General features: G+C 43.9%; 1 protein-coding gene across 2 annotated transcripts in view; it reads right to left on the bottom strand.

Annotated features, from left to right (window-relative positions):
- The window catches only part of TMTC1 (transmembrane O-mannosyltransferase targeting cadherins 1), a 294,332-nt gene extending 274,547 nt beyond the window's left edge, over positions 1-19,785 (bottom strand). For both annotated transcript variants that reach the window (XM_065939883.1, XM_065939889.1), the window contains exon 1: positions 19,342-19,785. In XM_065939883.1, coding sequence (XP_065795955.1) covers positions 19,342-19,643 — 302 coding nt within the window. In that variant the 5' untranslated portion in view covers positions 19,644-19,785. The remainder of the gene's footprint in view (positions 1-19,341) is intronic.
- Between the last annotated feature and the right edge of the window lie 550 nt (positions 19,786-20,335).

Genomic DNA, 20,335 nt, shown 5'->3' with positions numbered 1-20,335 from the left:
TTGGAACTTTTAGTCCACCCCCATCCTCAGGAAGAGGAGAGTTGAGGGAGGCTGAGCTAATAATTGATCACGCCTACATGATGACACTTCCAAAAAAATTCCCGGAACTGTGGGGTTTGGAAGGCTTCCAGGTTGGTGAACACGTCACCGTGCCAGCAGAGTGACAGAACCCAGCTCCACAGGGACAGAAGCTCCTGTATTCAGCACTCTCCAGGCTCTGCCCTATACATTTCTTCATCTGGCTATTATCTTACCATTTATCACACCCTTCTTTACATAATAGGCTGGTTTCCCTGAGTTCTCTGAGCCATTATAGCAACTTATCAAGTCTGAAGGGGGAGGTCATAGGAAACCCCAACTTGTAGCCAAAAAGTGAAAGTGTTAGTCTCTTATTTGTGTCTGACTCTTTGAGACCCCCAGAGACTGTAGCCTGCCAGGTTCCTCTGTCCATGGAATTCTCCAGGCCAAGAATACTGGAGCTGGTAGCCACTCCCTTGTCTAGGGTATCTTCCTTATGCAGGGATCAAACTGGGTCTTCTGCATCACAGAGAGATTCTTTACCATCTGAGTCACCAGTGAAGACCCAACTTGCGACCAAGTCAGAGATAAATGTGAGTAACCTGAGGACTAGTACTTGTGATTGCTGTCTGAAGTGGGGGCACTCTTGGAGAACTGAGCCCTTACCTGGGGGCTCTGATGTTAACTCCAGGCAGACAGTGTCCAAGCTGATTGAGTTCCAGGACACCCAGCAAGTGTGAGAGAATTGTTTGGTGTAGGATAAACCCACATATCTGGTGTTAGAAATCTTGTGAGTTTAAGTAGAGGCAGAAAGAGGAATTTTCCTGTCAATGTACAAACATTGTGTTAATTATAAAAATGGCAACACAGAGATGGCAAAACATCTAATAGACCTTTATGTATTTATCTATTCTCTGGAGAAGGAAATGGCAACGCACTCCAGTATTCTTGCCTGGAAATCCCATGGACAGAGGAGCCTGGTGGGCTACAGTCCACAGGGTCACAAAGAGTCAGAAACAACTGAGTGACAGCACATTCCCACCAATGATATACTTTAGATCATAACTCTGGATTACAAATAATAGCACTGTTTTTCAAAAAAAGACAAAGGATTTGTTATTTTTCCAATTTATTTGTTATTCAACCATTTAACAAGCAAAAGCATCATTAAAGATGATGTTATTACTATGTTATGAGATGTTTATGAGATACTTAACATACACTCCTTTCCCCTTCCAAAATGATGTAAAATAGGAGGTATGACTCATCCATGTGTCTATATGTATCATATCTAAAAATGTGCAGATGTTATCCATATAGATTATTTCTGGAAATTGATTAGGAGTGAGTGCTTGGTGTTGTAAACGAATTCAATTAGATCCAAAAATATAAAATTAAGTTGGTGAATGGGGAACCACTGTAGAGATAAGGTAACAGTATGAAAGCCCCTCACCTGGTACCTTAATCTAAGCTTTGAGAAATCATCAAAAATCTAGTTATGAGAATTTCCCAAATATCTAAAAACATGGAGCTTGAACTCTCCAAATGATAGATAAGTGAGCTTAAGATGAAATGGTAACAAAATTTTTGAACATATCCTATGTGTGAGCACTAGAAAAAGAATCTCTAATTCTGAGAGTTACTGCAGGTTCACAAAAAAGGATTTAACTGATTAACTTCGGGAGAGGGGTGTGATAGACATGTTACATCTTTAACAATGTCATTAAATAGGCTCTCTCAGAATCTCCTGGCATACAAGACAGAATAAAATAGATATGAGCTAACAGAGAGTGGTGAACACTAAATCAATATCTCCTTGGCTGGAGACCTCCAGGGTATGTCACAGCATTCTGAGAGTATCTCTGGTCTGTCTAATATTTTTATCGGCTTAAATGAATCCATAGTGTATGCAAACCAAGCCTGCACATGGCCTGTATCAGGGAAGGAGAGTAACTATACTGAAGATTGAGCTTCACAAAGAGCTTAAATGACTAAAATTGAGAGCTAATTCTAATAGAATTAGACAGAATATGGGTAACAGTAAAGACCCACATTTAGACACAAAATAGAACAAAATCTTTGCAATCCAGATTAAAACTCTACATGTTGTATTGTCCAAGGGTTGTTTTGTTAGTCTACCTTAAAGTCAGAGTTACTGTGTCCTAGCTATCAAAACAGACCAAAGCACCAACACCGTTAGTCAGGGAACTGCCTAAGGCAGTATTTTTCATATCAATGCACTCTACAGATATTTACTGAATACCTGCTAGTTGCTGGGTATCACGTAGGGCCCACAGGAACGAATAGAAGACACGGCACCTGCCACCAAAGAGTTAATAGCATAGTAGGAGAAAGAGAGAAAAGTAATTCATAGCAAGAGAATTCCAGCAGGAGAACCTACCAGGTACTGAGATAAGGGAGATAAAGGCGTTCTCCCTGTGGATGGGAGAGGGAAGGGGGTGATATCCAACACGGAGCAGCAGCCCCTCAAGGTGTTACTTAAATGCTGGAGCACCTTCACAGGACAGCTTCAGGATGCTGGGGGAGGGAGTCTCAAAGTGATGTCCTAGGGAGGGAGGTTTGAGGAATGGGTAATGCTCAGCCTGCAGAAAGATGACAGACAGGTATGAAACCAAGTTTTTCAGGGGAAAGGCTCTTTGGCATATTTACAGCTTTATCCCCAGTGTCTATCCCTGGTACGTGCTATTACGCAATAAAACATGTGATTTCATATAAAAATTTCCAACTTTTCTTCAAATCTTAAAAGACATGGCAACTCTGGGCCTCCGTGGCCACAAAGAAATACCTGGGTGCCAATTTAGGTGGGTCAAGTACTCATAATTTGCCACGGGGTCTTCCAACTGCTGGGGGGGCAGACTTCAGCTCAAAGAAAAATATAATATCTAAAACTAAAATCAGTGGTGGGATAAGCAGGAATGTTCACAGAGAAGCCTGACAACAGCCTACATTAAATACCACCTACAGAGAACAATCTCAGGTTTCATGTCACCATGAATGTACTTCCATTACAGCATTTAATCAGTTTTTAAAAACTCTTTTACTATATCCCTCAGGTGTTATGAGAATTTTTCATTCACTGTTAGAAATTAACTTTTTTGTCATTGTATCTATCTCAGTTGGAACACAGTAGATTCTAAATGAAGGTTTATGAATGAACAAATAAACTGACATTAAGATGGAAGTTGGAAAAAAACCATCTTTTCCTTTCAACACAAATAATCTCTAAGTTTATTTGATTTAACTTTCATTTCTAATTTAAAACTAGGCCAAGCAGTAGGAAATAAAACTTTTTTCCTAAAAAAATCTTAATAGTCATGTCTGCCTGGCTGAAAGCCTTCCAGACTTTGGCAGATAAAACGCAAACAGCCCCTTCTCCATCTGAACTCCTATGCCTCCTTGTAAAACTGCCCACAAAAGGGAGGGGCACACGCAGCACACAGCAATCGGAGGGCACCAGTTCCCAGGAAGGACCACAGGGTCACACAGGGTGGCACCAAGTAGTCACAGGAGGAGGGGTGAGGAGGGGAGAAAAAGACTCATTGGTTTTGCCCCCCAAGTAATGCACACTCTTCTGCTTCTGTTAGGTCCATACCATCTCTGTCCTTTATTGAGCCCATCTTTGCATGAAATGTTCCCTTGGTATCTCTAATTTTCTTGAAGAGATCTCTAGTCTTTCCCATTCTATTGTTTTCCTCTATTTCTTTGCATTGATCACTGAGGACAGTTTTCTTATCTCTCCTCGCTATTCTTTGGAACTCTGAATTCAAATGGGTATATCTTTCCTTTTCTCCTTTGCCTTTCGCTTCTCTTCTTCTCACAGCTATTTGTAAGGCCTCCTCAGACAACCATTTTGCTTTTTTTGCATTTCTTTTTCTTGGGGATGGTCTTGATCCCTGTCTCCTATACAATGTCACGAACCTCCATCCATAGTTCATCAAGCACTCTATCTATCAAATCTAGTCCCTTAAATCTATTTGTCACTTCCACTGTATAACCATAAGGAATTTGATTTAGGTCATACCTGGATAACCAAAGAAAGCTCAAACTACCACACAATTGCACTCATCTCACATGCTAGTAAAGTAATGCTCAAAATTCTCCAAGTCAGGCTTTAGCAATATGTGAACTGTGAACTTCCAGAAGTTCAAGCTGGTTTTAGAAAAGGCAGAGGAACCAGAGATCAAATTGTCAACATTCACTGTATCTTCGAAAAAGCAGGAGAGTTCCAGAAAAACATCTATTTCTGCTTTATTGACTATGCCAAAGCCTTTGACTGTGTGGATCACAATAAACTGTGGAAAATTCTGAAAGAGAGGGGAATACCAGACCACCTGACCTGCCTCTTGAGAAACCTGTATGCAGGTCAGGAAGCAACCGTTAGAAATGGACATGGAACAACAAACCGGTTCCAAATAGGAAAAGGAGTACATCAAGTCTGTATATTGTAACCCTGCTTATTTAACTTAGATGCAGAATACATCATGAGAAACGCTGGACTGGATGAAGCACAAGCTGGAATCAAGATTGCTGGGAGAAATATCAATACCCTCAGATATGCAGATGACACCACCCTTATGGCAGAAAGTGAAAAAGAACTAAAGAGCCTCTTGATGAAAGTGAAAGAGGAGAGTGAAAAAGTTGGCTTAAAGCTCAACATTCATAAAACTAAAATCATGGAATCCAGTCCCATCACTTCATGGCAAATAGATGGGGAAACAGTGGAAACAGTGGCTGACTTTATTTTTCTGGGCTCCAAAATCACTGCAGATGGTGATTGCAGCCATGAAATTAAAAGACTCTTACTCCTTGGAAGGAAAGTTATGACAGACCTAGATAGCATATTAAAAAGCAGAGACATTACTCTGTCAACAAAGTTCCGTCTAATGAAGTCTATGGTTTTTCTAGTAGTCATGTACGGATGTGAGAGTTGGACTGTAAAGAAAGCTGAGCACCAAAGAATTGATGCTTTTGAACTGTGGTGTTGGAGAAGACTCTTGAGAGTCCCTTGGACTGAAGGGAGATCCAACCAGTCCACTGGAAAGGAGATCAGTCCTGGGTGTTCATTGGAAGGACTGATGTTGAAGCTGAAACTCCAGTACTTTGGCCACCTAATGCAAAGAACTGACTCACTGGTAAAGACCCTGATGCTGGGAAAGATTGAGGGCAGGAGGAGAAGGGGACAACAGAGTGTGAGATGGTTGGATGGCATCACCGACTCAATGGACATGAGATTGAGTAAACTCCAGGAGTTGGTGATGGACATGGAGGCCTGGCATGCTGCGTGTCTCAAAGAGTCAGACACAACTGAGCGACTGAACTGAACTGAATGCACACTCTCACAGCCTAGAGCTCCAGATAAAGCCCATCACTTTAATTTTCTTCCTGAAAAACACCTCTGGTTTAGAAGAAAATAAAAGCAGGTATATCTCTGGAAGAGACTTCTACTCGAGAATATACTAGGGTCCATCCTCAAGGGGACCCTAACTCTGTTTCAGTCAAAAAAGCCATACCTTAGTGAACTGGCAGGGGTATGGAAACTGCTTGAGGTCTTGGCTCTCCATTGTGGGGACTCAAGTCTAGTTTGGGGCCCTGAACCTGGAATTTTCCTGGTTATATAAATAGGCCAAATAACATTTAAAAGGGCTGCCTATCCCCTTCACATCACCATTCCTGTGGGTCACAACATTCAAGTTCTCACCACATCCTCGTGCCTGCCATGTCAATGTTCTCACCTAGACTTTGGCCGCTAAGTTCTGCCACCTGGCCTCTGGAACTCCAGGGTCCCATCACCCCCACTGGTCAGAAAGCTCCCCGCAGTGGCAGCATCTCCCACATCACACTTGGCCAGCAGAAAAGTAGTGCCACAGAGCTTCCAACCTTGCAGGCACTCTCCTATTTACATATTTCTCAATGCCTCAGTGCAGAGAGAAGCATTTGGCCCTCTCAGGGGATGCAGGGTAGGGGGTACCAGGAAGGGGTGTGTAGACAATGTGATGAATGGACCTCAACGAGCTTCTGGATTCCTTTCTCTGTTATGCCAGGCAGACTTTGGCATCTCAACCTCATTAAACATAGGCCCCACTGAGTCGCAGTGCTTCCCGGGATTCTGAATCACCAGTGTGCTGGTTACAATCGCTGATTCCTTGATCCCATCCCAAGATATTCTAAGCCAATAGATCTGAGACGGGGCCCAGAGATCTGTCCTAAGCAACCCAATAATTCAAGACAGGTGATACGCAGAACTGTAATGCTCAGGTCTCAAAGCTTAAGGGAAAGCTGCATATGGTTGCTATGTTTACCAGAAAAAATCCAGTTTTCTCAGCAATAACATAACATACATTCTTCTCCAGTAAAAACCATAAATGGGGGAAAGAAAAAACTAGATGTACCCCTTGTCTTCTGTTTTTGATGTCTCAAGTGATGGGTTCTCCCACACCCCGCTGGTGACTTTGCACAGCCCAGTACTAATTTTCCTGTCTTCCTCTCTCACCACTCATTTTTCTTCTTCTCATCTCCTGCCTTCATTACAGCTCTGAAATGCTTCTAAGTGCTTCCCATAGTCTTCTTAGATCATTCAGCCAATAAACAACAACATCTGGATCTTCTCGTTTTTCCTCTAAGGCCTGTCCCTTAGGCCCTTCATCATTTTGGTTGCTTTTCTTCTGCATTCCCTCCAGTACCAGGAATAAATCAACAAATCAGCATCACTTCATGTCTCTAAAGAACCAAAGGATGTGATTCACAGGCACCGGTGCAAACAAGAGTGCTGAGAGGAGACAGTCCCCTGAGGCAAAGGCAAGATATACCCCCTCCACCCTGCCTCCCACCCCGGCCCCGGCTCCGAGGAAGAGCTGTAGGGAGGGACCAGGCTGTGTGGAGCTGGTCAGAAGGAGGCCACAGTCACTGTTGTCACATGAGTATTCAGAATAGCAACTGAACAAAGAAAGGGTGGGGAAACAGGGCAGGAAGATCAGAGGCCATAGAAGGAAGCGAGTCCCAGAAAATGTGGGTCCGCAAAGAATAAAAATGAACAGATCAATACCAAATATAGTATAGTTAGTTATAACTATAACTGACCTGTCAATTTTAAGAAAATGGGTTTCTTTCTTTTCAGGCTATGTATGTTTGGTGGAGTTCCTGGATGCAACGCCATTCAGACACCAGTTATCTGACACAGCCCTGCACGAGACTCCCTTACTTCAGACACCAGACCACCTGCACATCCGACCTCCCAGCCACAAATTCAGGGGTCCCCACGGCTCCCTTAGATTCACCAATCTGTAAGAACGACTCATAGAATTCAGGAAAGCATGATACTTATTTTTTTTAATTAATGTCTTTATTTTTAATTAGAGTGTAATTTCTTTACAATATAGTATTGGTTTCTGCCATATAACAAGGGTATACGTATGTCCCCTCCCGCTTGAACCTCCCTTCTACCTCCCACTTCAAGCATGATACTCTTTTACGATTACAGTTTTAATATAAAAGATATGAACCAAAATTGATAGGGGAAAAAAAAAAAAGACCCATGGGGCCAATCTGAAAGGGTCCTAAGCACGAGGCTTCCACGTCTTCAGGACACATCAGCCCCTCAGCACACTGATGCAGAAATGCTGGCCAGGAAATCACAACCAAGCTTAACCAGGGTTTCAATGGGGAAGCTAACTGATTCCACCACTGGCCACTTCAGCACCCCTTTCCCTTCCCAGAGGTTGGAGGTAGGACCTTCCTAGATACTGGAACTGCAGAACCAACTCGAACTGGCCCCATGCTGTTTTTAACAAGACACCAGGTTGTTTTCCAGAGACCACAGAATAAAACCATAAGTCATGCTCTGAGGAGAAAATTGTGACCTCAGATAACACCCGGAAGCAAAGTTTCTCTGCCCTCAACCCTACCCCCCAACTCCCAACAGGGAACTAAAGGACAGGAACATGACTGCAACCTGAACGCCTTTCAGAAGTGAACGATCCATTGTCCAGGAAGATCCAGTATGACTCCCCTTCATCACACCTTAGCATCAGTGGCCCAGTAACAAAGTCGTCCAATCCAAACCACCCAACAGCGCTTCTGCACACCGACCCTCCTCCACTAACCCTAAAAGCTTGAACCCTGCTTGCTGTCTCCTTGCTGCTTGGCCTCACAATAATGTCCTTTTCTCAAAAGCCAGTGCCACCGCATCATTACCAGCAGGCCTGGCTTAGAAACAAAAATCATCTGGCTCCAAGTTCCAAGTCTTTAATCATAAGACTAGTCTTTCCAGCAGGACCAGCTGCATTCTAAAGCTATCTGGAGGCCCACCATGAGTCAACTCCTCCTTAGCATAAACTCAGGTGTGGTCCCAGAGAATCCGCAAGAACAACAAAATCACTCCTATCACTCTGGAAACTCGAATGATTTAGACGCATCTTCCCAGAAACCTGGGAAAAGGCCAGACAAATTATCGCACAGCTGCGGGGAAGAGGAAGTCTCTCCCACTTGACCATAGCACCCTTGAGAAAGTATTTTCAGTCCTTATACTCCATGTGGGCTTCTCAGGTGGCCCTAGTGGTAAAGAACCTGCCTGCCAATGCAGGAGACATGAGACTTAGGTTCGATCCCTGGGTAGGGAAGATCCCCTGGAGGAGGCAAGGGTATGGCAATTCCCTCCAGTATTCTTGCCTAGAGAATCCCAGGGACAGAGGAGCCTGGCGAGCTGCCATAATCTGTGGAGTTGCAAAGAGTCAGACGTGAGTGAAGTAACTTGGCATACATGCATGCATGCATACTCCATTTAATCCAACCAGAAATGATATTTCATTGTCTAACTCATTAACCGGAAAAAAAAATGGCCTTTCATTACAGATAGCAGGACACTGGCATGGAGGAATTTGGGTCTGCATAAGTAGGGTGTGGAGAGAATCCTGTGTAATTCTGGGGTTTGGCAGAATTGTGTCCAGTTTCCAGCAAGCACCCCCCAAACATAATGCTTCAGTCTGCCACAAAAGAAGCTCATGATTTAAAAGTGCTAAAGATCTCATTCTCCACAGAGGATCACAGTCTCAGCAGGTTACAGCAGAGACATAGGAGCCCTTTCAGGATCAGAGCTGCCCCTTCACCTCCTAGTAAGTAGGACCCACTGCAACTCTCTGCATGTCTAGCAAATTCCCGGTCTGCTCCTACTTTTGTCTTTGATAGAGGAAGGGAAAAAGATACATAAGCCAAGAAGTAAGTCCAGCAGACTTTTCCCTCTACCTTGTAAGGGTGTCGTTGCCGTTGTTGAGTCGCTAAGTCATGTCCGACTCTGTGACCCCATAGACTGTAGCCCATCGGACTCCTCTCTCCATTAGACTCTTCAGGCAAGAATTCTGGAGTGGGTTGCCATTCCCTTCTCCAGGGATCTTCCCAATGCAGGGATATCCTTTACAGGCAGATTCTTTACTGTTGAGCCACGTGGGAAGCCCGGTAAGGGTGCTTGCTGTTGCTTGTCGCTTGCTGCTGCTGCTAAGTCGCTTCAGTTGTGTCCGACCCTGTGTGACCCCATAGACAGAAGCCCACCAGGCTCCTCCGTCGCTGGGATTCTCCAGGCAAGAACACTGGAGTGGGTTGCCATTTCCTTCTCCAATGCATGAAAGTGAAGTGAAACGGAAGTCGCTCAGTCGTGTCCGACTCTTAGCAACCCCATGGACCGCAGCCTACCAGCCTCCTCCATCCACAGGATTTTCCAGGCAAAAATACTGGAGTGGAGTACCATTGCCTTCTCCGTGTAGGGGTGCAGCCCTACCTAAATCATTACCTGAATATTTACCTACCTAAACATTTACCTGAAGAAGTTGGGCATTCACAAACATGATTTAAACAATTAATTTATCAAGCTCCTATGTTGCATGTCAGGCACTGTTCCAGGTGCTTAAGATAAACCTCAGAGAGCTCACACAGTAGTGAGGAGACACAAAAAGCAATAATAAATACATGATGCCTGGTAACAGTGAGGGCTACCAAGGCAAAGAGGGTAGGAGAGTCTGAGAGTAAGGATGGCACATGGAGGAGTGCCTGCTATTTCAGATCGGCTGGCCAGGAGGCCTCTGGGATAAAGTGACATTTGAGCAGAGACTGAAGGTGGTGAGAGAAGAAGCAATGCGTGGACCTGGGGAAAGAGCATTCCAGGAAGAAGAAGGCAAGTGCAAAATCCCTTGGGAGCCAAAAGTTTGGCCTGTACCAGGAATACAGACCCTACAAGGTGACACAGAGAGAATGAGGTGGAGACTGAAGACTATAGGTCAGGGTGCGGCCAGGGTCAGATCAAACAGGAGCCATCTCTTATCATTTGGAAAAGGAACAAGGCATGATCAGCATTCCTCATCCCCCTTTTAAGTGGGGAGATTACATAATCAAAGTTTGAAAAAGTTGAATGTAGCTCCCAAGGATGATAGAAAATACATTTTTATTAAAACAAAAATGCTTCAGAAGATGTTTTCCAAACCTTCACTGATTTGAAGAACTTAACCTATTAAAAACTCTCATGATTCAGAAATATATTCCTCTCATTTTCCATCCCTCCTACACCATCAGACTGTAGTCTAAAGTCTATTTTACATCTAAAGCATATTCTAACAGGCAAGGATCATAATCTTCTTCTCTTGGGGTTTCTAAGATAAACTTTGTTTAGAATGAAATTTTCAGAGAACTTTTTTTTTTCAGTTTTTCTATAAAGCTCTTCATTGCCTCCAATCACAGTTTTTCTTAGCTACACCTACATCCATTACCGAACATCCTAGAAAACCTAGTCAAACATCCTAAACAGTCTTCATTTGTCTCCTATGACAGACTTAAGATTATCAGTCTTGTAGCAATAGACTATTTCAAAATGAATGCCCAGAGAGGTCAAATCAAAAGGAAGAGAACCAAAAGGAACATGCCACTATTTCTTTTAGGTTGTGGGCATAGAGGCTAGAGCTGACTTTCATGGTTGGCATATTATTTGTGCCTTAAAGTTGCAAAGTGCTGCAAAAAAAAAAAAAAAAAAACTCTCAAGATCCAAATATTAAAATGTTGAAAATCCTTACAGCTGCACATATTAAGATATTCTATTTTTTAACTCTGACATTTAAACCACCCACTTGCACTCATATGGTTTATATTACCATCAGAAGCATTCAATAAAATAAAACTTTACAGCAAACTAGTAGAACACTATGATCTAATAGCCTGAGCATGGAAGAGATCAAGGTCTTTTATTTGCCTTCCTTCTCCTTCTCTATCATGGAAAAACCAGTTCTTTCTTGTGGAAGGAAGCTTCTCCTTGCTTCTCGATATGGAATGGTACAGCCAAGAATTCAGCAGGAGCTGCGTCTCCATGAAAGTTAAAAAGCTAAGCACCTTTTAAATCAATCAGGACCATTTTTCAATGTGGGCATTACAGGGTTTGGTTCTGGGTCAGTTCAGAGTCTACAAAGTGACTTCATGTGCTTCTCCTGATTCCAGTGTTAAAAACAGGTCATGGCCAGTGAAGGATAAAGAAAGAAAATAAAAAAGATTATTGCTGCAGATTAAGTTTTCACAGATGTTTTGATTCCGCTCTACAACAGTCCAAAAATATTCCTGTGTGCCCTTGGAAATGAGATTATGAAAGACTCAATAGAAGATTTGACTAGAGACAGAAATTCATTAGAATTCTACATTCACTCCAAGCAACACAAAGGAATGATCATTTGTATCAGTTAAAGTTTGACCAGAGAATCAGAACCACCAGGAATGATACAGCTAAAGGAATTTGCTACAGAGATTTGACCTTTCACAATCCAGAGAAACTCATTTAACAGCCTATGCAGGGCTGCTGCTACTGTGTCTGTAACAAGTGGAAAGCCAGCAGGGCAGGCATTCCAGAAGGAGGGATGGAACCTGAAGTAGGGGAAAGAAGAAGGGGCTGGAATCCACAAAGAAGAACTAGAATACACTTCTCTTTCTTGCAGCCTCCTAGGCTTCAACTTTAATGATGGGAGTGGCTTGCAAACAGACCAGCATTCTCCATACAGCTGACCACACATGGGCACCAGGATTTCAAGTAGCTACGGGAGATATGGAAAACTCCGGAGGAGCTGCAGAATCAGCTCTGCTGCACGGCAGAGCAGGTGAGTCTGCAAGTCTGGGACAACCAGCATGAGCTGTGACACGCCAAAACCTACCCCCACCTTCTGGGTGAGGACATGGCTGAAACAGCAGGGCACTGTGGGACGTTCCCAGGAGAGACCCCCACCTCCGGTGTCCTCAGCCTGCCTTCTGTCTGTAGAAAAACTTTAGCTGAAGATTAAATTTAATCAGAGAGGTGAGAGAATGTAGAAACAAAGGAAAGCAGTCAAACAAGACTAAACAGTTTAGCCATTAAACAAGGCAAAGACTTTTAGTTCCTCCTCAAGGGCTATAGATAATACTCTAAGCCATATCCTTTGCAGACACTGAAACCCCCCACCAGGTGGAAGAAGATAATTACTTGATGACCAGACTATAGCCATGACAGAAGCTGCCGTGATTCCAAGAATGGGCCTCAAGGAAATGGGAACAAACCGACCTGGAAATGAAGATCAACTGTACTTCAAACAATCAAAATGAAGCTGATCAGACATGTGATGACCAATTTCAAGATGACTGACTATCAGAGCTGACTGTGCTATTTCTACAAATAGCCACCTCCCTCCACCTATACACCCCTGAAATGCCCCTTTAGAAACTCTTGCCCAATATTTGTCAGTGAAAAGTCAGCCTCTGGACATGGGTCCACCCTCTCTTCAACTTGCTGCCTCCAAAATAAAGCAAACTTTCCTTTCCACCAACCTTGTCTCTCATATATTGGCTTTCTACCATTGAGTAGCAGGACTGCATTTTTGGTAAAACAGTCATTTCACTTACACTGTCCAAACCTCAAACAAATTTCTCCTGTCCGTCTCTAACCCAGTACAGCACAGGAAAGAAATTTCTAAGATGAGGTTCCAGTTAGCTAAATTGATACGGTACAAAGTCACCGCATCTTGGGAAGCTGCCTTCATCTTCCATTGTGCTTGGACCCCCAAACTGGTCAAAGTAGACACTAATAATCCACTTCCCCACTTCAACTTCTACCCATTTCTTACATAAGAAAAACTGTGATTAGTATTAATATATTTCTATACAAGCAAGCACCTTTATGATAACAAGCATTACATTTCTTTATAAATAAATTTATGTAGCATTTACTATAAGGGAACTTCTGTCTGTCAGTATCTGTGGCATTCATTCACTTATTCAAAGGTAACAAAGTACCTTTAATGAAATAAATCAGTTTGAGATTTGCACTGGGAAAAAAACTCGTGAAGATGAAGGAAAAACAAACTATAGAGTAGAAGGAAATCCTAAGAATTTATATCTAGAATATATTACAAAATCATAAAACTCAACATTTTAAAAAAATCTATTTAGAAAATTGACAGAAATATGAAGAGAAATTTAAACAAAGAGGATATATATAGAATATATTACAAAAAAATATTTAACACCATCAGTTAGCCATTAGAGCCAATTAAAAACACAATGACATGTCACTACACACCTATCAGAATGGTTACAATAAAAAACAGTGACAAAAAACTGGTGAGGAAGCAGAGAAACTGGATAACACATACACTGCTGATGGGATGAGATGGAAAACAGTTTGTCAGTTTCTCAAAAAAACTAAACATGCAACTGCCACATGAGCCAGCAATTGTACTCCTGACATTTACCCTAGAGAAATAAAAACTCTGTTCACATAAAAATCTGCAAATGAATGTTTGTAGCAACTTTATTTGCAATACCCAAAAACTGGAAACATTATGGTCAACAGCAAAAAACCGAAAACTTTTCTTCTAAGATTAGGAACAAGGTATAAATGCCCACTCCTGTCATTTCTATTCAACATAGAACTGGAAGTCCTAGGTAGAGCACTTAGGCAAGGAAAAGCAATAAAGGGGATCTACATAAGAAAGGAAGAATACCCTGAAGAAGGAAATAGCAACCCACTCCACTATTCTTGCCTAGAAAATCCCATGGAAAAAGGAGCTTGGTGCAGGCTATTGTCCATGGGGCCGCAAAGAGTCGGGCATGACTGAGCGACTTCCCTTTCCTTTCCTTTCCTTTCATTTTTATGAGGTGTCTTGAATTTTCAGGTGATTATTTAAGCCAAAGATTCAAATAAACTGAACTTTAAACTACATCTTAAAATCACTGCATTCCAAAGCATTCAGTCAAGATTTTAAAAAATAATGAAGCACAGCATAGTTCTCATGAAAAATACTGCTAATATCTTCTTTAACAAGAACAAAAAGAAATAAAACTATTTTTACGCCAAAAAAGAAATAAAATCATTTAATGATACAAAAAAAGAAAGGAAGAATCAAATCATCTCTGTTTACAGATGACATGATCTCATATATAGACAACCCCAAAGATGCTACCAAAAATCTATCAGAACTAATATAATTCAGTAAAGTTGCAGAATACAAAAATCAGCAGAAAATACCAGCTGTATTTCCATACACTAATAATAACCTCCTGGAGAAGGGCATGGCAACCCACTGCACTATTCTTGCCTGGAGAATCCCCATGGATACAGGAGCCTGGCAAGCTACAGTATAGTCCATGGGGTCACAAAGAGTCAAACACGACTGAGCGACTAAGCACACACAATAATAAACTATCCAAAATTAAGGAAAAAAAAAATCCCACTTACTATAGCAACAAAAAGAATGAACTACTGAGGAATAAAATTAACCAAAGGGGTCTCCACAGCGGTAAATAATCTGCCTGCAATGCAGGAGACACGGGAGGAAGAGCCCCTGGAGGAGGGCATGGAAGGCCACTCCAGCATTCTTGGAGGAAAATTCCACGAACAGAGGAGCCTGGCGGGCTATAGTCCATGGGATCGCAAAGAGCTGGACAGACTGAAGCCACTGAGTAGCAGCAGCAAATTTAACCAAAGAGACGAAAGACTTACACACTTAAAACTACAAATCACTGATGGAAGAAATTAAAGACACAAATAAATGGAAAGACAAGCTATGTTCATAAATGGGAAGACTTAATATTGTTTAAATGTCCATATATTATCGATTCAATGTAATCCCTATCAAAATCCCAAGGCATTTTTTACAGAAAAAGAAAAAAATCATAAATTTTACATTGAATCAAAAAATCCTGAATATAAAATGCAAGCTTGATCAACAAGAACAAAACTGGAGGCACCACACTTCCTGACTTCAAAATATACTCCAATGCTACAGTAATTAAAACAGTGCAATACTGGCATAAAAACAGACTTACAAATCAATGGAAAAGAACAGAGACATTAACCCATGTATATATGGTCAAATGATCTTTGACAAGGGTTCCAAGAATATACAATGGGGAAAGGATAGTCTTCAATAAATGGTATTGGGAAAACTGGCTAGCCACATACAAATGAATCAAATTAGACTCTTACAACATATACAAAAATCAACCCAAAAATATAGTAAAAATGTAAATATAAGACCTGAAACTATAAAACTCCTATAAGAAAAATACAGAGGAAAAACTTCATGATGTTAGGCTTGGCAATGGTTTCTAAGATATGATAACAAAGGTACAAACAATAAAAGCGAAAATTAGACAAGTGGGACTATATCAAACTAAAGAAGCTTTGCAGAATAAAGGAAACAAATCAAGAGTGAAGAGACAACCTACAGAATAGCAGAAAATTTTTGCAAACCAAATATCAGACATGTTGTTAATATCTAGCAAACCAAATATCAATTTGTTAATATCTAAAATATATAAGGCATTTCTACAACTTAAAAGAAATTAAATACCTTGATTTTAAAAATGGGCAAAGAACAACTTGAATAGACATTTCTCGAAAGAAGACATACGAATGACCAATAGGTAGAGGGAAAGATGCTTAACATCACTAATCAGGCAAATTGTGCTTTAATCATGTAAATCAAAATCACAATGAGATACCACGTCATTCCTCTTAGGTTGGTTTTTATGAAAACAAACAAAAGGTAAGCATCAGAAAAGATGTGAAGAATTGGGAATGTTTGTACACTATTGGTAAGAAAGTAAAATGGTACAGCCACTACAGAAAACAGGATAGAGGTTCCTCAAAAATTAAAAATACAATTACTATATGATTCAGCAATCCTTCTTCTGGGTCTATATCCAAAAGAATTGAAATTATGACTTTGAAAACATATATGTACTCCTGTGTTTACTACAGCATTATTTACAATAATCAAGATAAAAACAAATCAAGTGCCCATCATCAGATGAATGGATAAAGGAAAAGTGATATATACACATGATGTAATATTATTCAGCCTTAAAAAGGAGGAAATCCTGCAATGTGCAACAACACAGAAGACCTTGGAGAGTATTATGCTACATGAAACAAGCCAGCCATAGGAGTCCACTTATGTGAGGTCCCTGAAATAGTCAAACTCACAGGAACAGATACTAAGATGCTGGTTGCCAAGGGCAGGGTGAGGTGAGAGCAGCATCCAGAGTTGCTCTTTGACAGGTACCTAGTTTCAATTATACTAGAGGAATACGTGCTAGAGAGTTGCTGCACAACATTGGACCTATAGTTGAAATACTATATTATGCTCTCAAAATCTTGTTCAGATGGTAGATCTCATGTTAGGTGTCCTTACAATATTAATTAATTAGCTACTAATTAAATGGCTTTAAATTTTCAAAATTTTTGCTTAAAAAGGTTAAGATACAGGTAAGATAGTTTGCACCAATTGTGCTCGTGTGCTCAGTCCTGTCCAACCCTTTGTGATCTCACGTGACTGTAGCCCACCAGGCTCCTCTGCTCATGGGATTTCCCAGACAAGAATACTGGAGTGGGTTGTTATTTCCTTCTCCGGGGCATCTCCCTGACGCAGGGATCGAACTCGAGTCTCTTGTGCCTCCTGCATTGGCAGGTGGATTCTTTACCACTGAGCCTGCTGGGAAGCCCTATTACCTAAATTAAAAATCATAAAGACATGACCTATGTAAAGTTCCTAGGCCAATGCTTGATTCACACTAAACAGTTAATAAACATGATTTTCTGTCCTTCTTCCAAACAATCTTCAGAGTTGTGTGGGCCTGACATTGTTCACATCATCCTTTATACACGCCCAGCCTCACACTATTGCACTAGAATATGCAGTTGCACCTCAGGCAACTATGATGGGAAAGTCTCCACAACTTCGAATCAATGCCTGTGAGAACAAAAAGATTAGCTAAATTTCTCTTTCTGAGGAGGCACGGTTCCTTTCCAGTTAGTGCTCCATTGCACTCTAGATTTGCAACTCAATCATCTTAAAAAAAAAAAACAAAAACAGTGTATCTTACACAGCCAGTAGGATATACTCCACAAAGAGCAATGCATCTTAGCAACCAGACTGCTTTTTCTAGCCAGTAAGTATCACAAGTGAAGTTGCCCCCTCAATTCTTCTCCTTAGTCCCTGTTCTGCTCAATGCCTGTTTTCCTGTTCATCGATGGTCTTGCCTCACTGTCTACTCTTTTCCTCGCCTCCTCTGTCTTCTACCTCTGCCACTTCCTGCATGAATTTTATTTTATTTTTTTCCTGCACGAATTTTAAACAAAGTTTTTAGAAAACCAAGAAGTGAAGACACTCTTCTCTCTCCACCAACTGGACACAGGCATTTGACCCTGACCTTTGTATATGGGCTTCCCTTGTGGCTCAACTGGTAAAGCATCTGCCAGCAATGTGGGAGACCTGGGTTCGATCCCTGGGTTGGGAAGATCCCCTGGAGAAGGGAAAGCTACCCACCCCAGTATTCTGGCCTGGAGAATTCCATGGACTGTCCATGGGATCGCAAAGAGTTGGATACGACGGAGTGACTTTCACTTCACTTCACTTTGTATATGGAGAACATTCAAAGGAGGGACCTAGGCAGTCTCCAATGGCTAGTATAAGCCCAGCACACCTCTTGCTGTGAGCTTCCACACCTTAAAGTAACCAACAACTCTCTCTGTAATAAATGAAAAGGCAGGTTGGCTTACACACATTGTGTTACCTGAGAACGTGCCATTTTGAAAAACATTTAGGGGAAAAAGGAATGAGCAACTTAGTAGCTGAGTTTATCCTTCAACTGAAAAACAAGACCATTTTCCAATAGGATAAATGTTTATAAAATAATCTTCAGAGTCAAATGTGGAATTTCCTTACCCTCCTGAAAACATTCAACTTTCAGGGGAAGAATTAAGTCCAATCGCTCTGGTTTCCTTTTCTAAGTCATCAGCCACCTGTCAAGAGACCTGGGCCTCCCGGTCTGAGCAGGCTTTTCAAGCTGCCTACCCTCTCATATGGCCAGTACCATAAGGACGGGTTCATATTACACCCGTTGGAGAAGGCTTAAAACGCTGATGATACTGACCCAGAATTATGTCAACAGTTTTGTCCGGCACATTATAAGCTTAAATACTGAGCCAAATCATAATGGGTTGAGTCAAGCTCATGACACACGAGCCAGCACTCCCTGGAATCAGCCTTTCTCCCTTCCCATCTGAAGCTAGCCCTCTTTTTAAATTCAAGAAAATACTCCATCCTTCAGAAATCTGACTCCCTTTGCACCTCATTCACACTTGAAATGCTGAATCATGACTCTGAGGTTGTAAAAGAAAAACTACTTCGACTGGGACGCCGGGATCCCCAGAGGACCCCACATTTTCCTGCGCTCCTTTGCTTTGCATCTTTTCAAGTCTAAATCTGGAGCTCTTCCCAAAGATCCGAGAGGCTCCAGGAACAGTCAAGGCTGCAGGTCAGGAGAGAGCTTCTGCCCGCGGTCCTTTCCGCCCCAAACCCCCGCGCCCCGGCATCTCAGGGCTGCTAACTCCCCATCTGCAAAACAGCCGCCGAGAAATGCTCAACTTGGGAGCTTCACCACTACAGCCACCGCCTCGTCGGGCGCGCGCTGGTCTCACTTGCCCACAGTCCCACGGGAGTGAGGTGTGCGCAGGCGGCTCCACGGCCCCTCCAGCCCTGGCCCCAGAGACCAGCCCGCCCTGAGCGCAGACTCTCCAGAAACTCGATCCCAACTCGCAGCCCGCGCCTTCCGAGCCGCCCCGGGAGCCCGGAGAAGCGGGGCCGAGGACCACCAAGCAGAAAGGCGTGGGCAACCTGGAGAGCAGGGAGGCGTGGAGGGCAAGGGGCAGCAAGAAAAGAAACGCGCCCCCAAGCGGGTCCCTCAACTTCTCCCAGCCCGGGTAGAGGGTGAGGAGAAACGGCGGCTGCGAGCCCAGGGTGAGGGACTCACTTGAAGGTGAGGACGCAGAGCGGCCGGTAAGACTTGTGGCTGGTGTTCTCGGCCATGCCCTTGCCCCAGAAATCGTTGGAGAAGATGCCCCAGCGCAGCGGGGCTCCGGGCCGCACGTCGGGGTTGTTGACGATCGCCCACACGTCGTCGTGCACGAACTCGCCCCTCAGGGAGCGGCCGTAGCACAGGCAGCTCGCCCCGGCCAGCAGCGCCGCGGCTCCTGCCGGCGCGAGTCCGCAGTCCCGCCGCCGGGAGGGCGCGCGGTCCCCGCCGCCGCCTCGGGCAGAGCTGGTCACCACCATCGCGCCGCCGCCGCTGTCCTGGTCTCTCCCGGGTGTCTGGCATCCTCCCCGGCCGGGGCCCGGACGGTGCGCGGCAGCTGCCGGGAGATGGGCTCGGGCATGGCCGGCGGCAGCTGGACCGGCCGCTGGCGTCCCGCGCTCCGCCGCCGCCTGCGCCGCCGAGTTGGCCCAGCTGCAGATAAACAGCAGTCCCCCCGCCTCCCCGGGCCATCGCCACCTCCTCCGCCCCACTGCGCATGCCCCGCTCGCCGTCGCCTCCACCCCCCAATCCCGGGACCGGCGCCGCTTTCCCCCCACGCCCCGCACCCTCCGCCCGTGCCGGGCTGGTCTGGCGCTCCGCCCGCCGGCGCGGCGGTAAGAGGCGGCGAGAGTCCGCGTGCAGGTGGAGAGGTCGCTGCGTGGGGCCGCCCGGAGCGGCGGGGAGGGGGCACCGGGGTCCTCTCCGCTGTGCCCGCGATGCCCTCCGCCCCTCATCATTTCCCCATTAAGGGTCTGCTGTGGGGACCTCACCGGCGGGCACCTCCAGGCCCCGGGCCAGGACGGGCTTAGCAGGTGCGCAGCCGGAACCCCCGCCCGCGCTCCGGGAGAGGCAAGTTGTCGCCGCCGCCCGGGACGTCCCCGGCTTTTCAGCACCCCGGACAACAGCGGCGGCCCCGGGCCACGCTCTCTCTCCGGCTCCGCGCTCCTGTCCC

The sequence above is a fragment of the Muntiacus reevesi genome, chromosome 1 (genome assembly GCF_963930625.1).
Source record: "Muntiacus reevesi chromosome 1, mMunRee1.1, whole genome shotgun sequence".
Classification (NCBI taxonomy): Eukaryota; Metazoa; Chordata; class Mammalia; order Artiodactyla; family Cervidae; genus Muntiacus; species Muntiacus reevesi.
The sequence above is the reverse complement of the archived record's forward strand: the minus strand, read 5'-3'. Positions and strand labels throughout refer to the sequence as shown.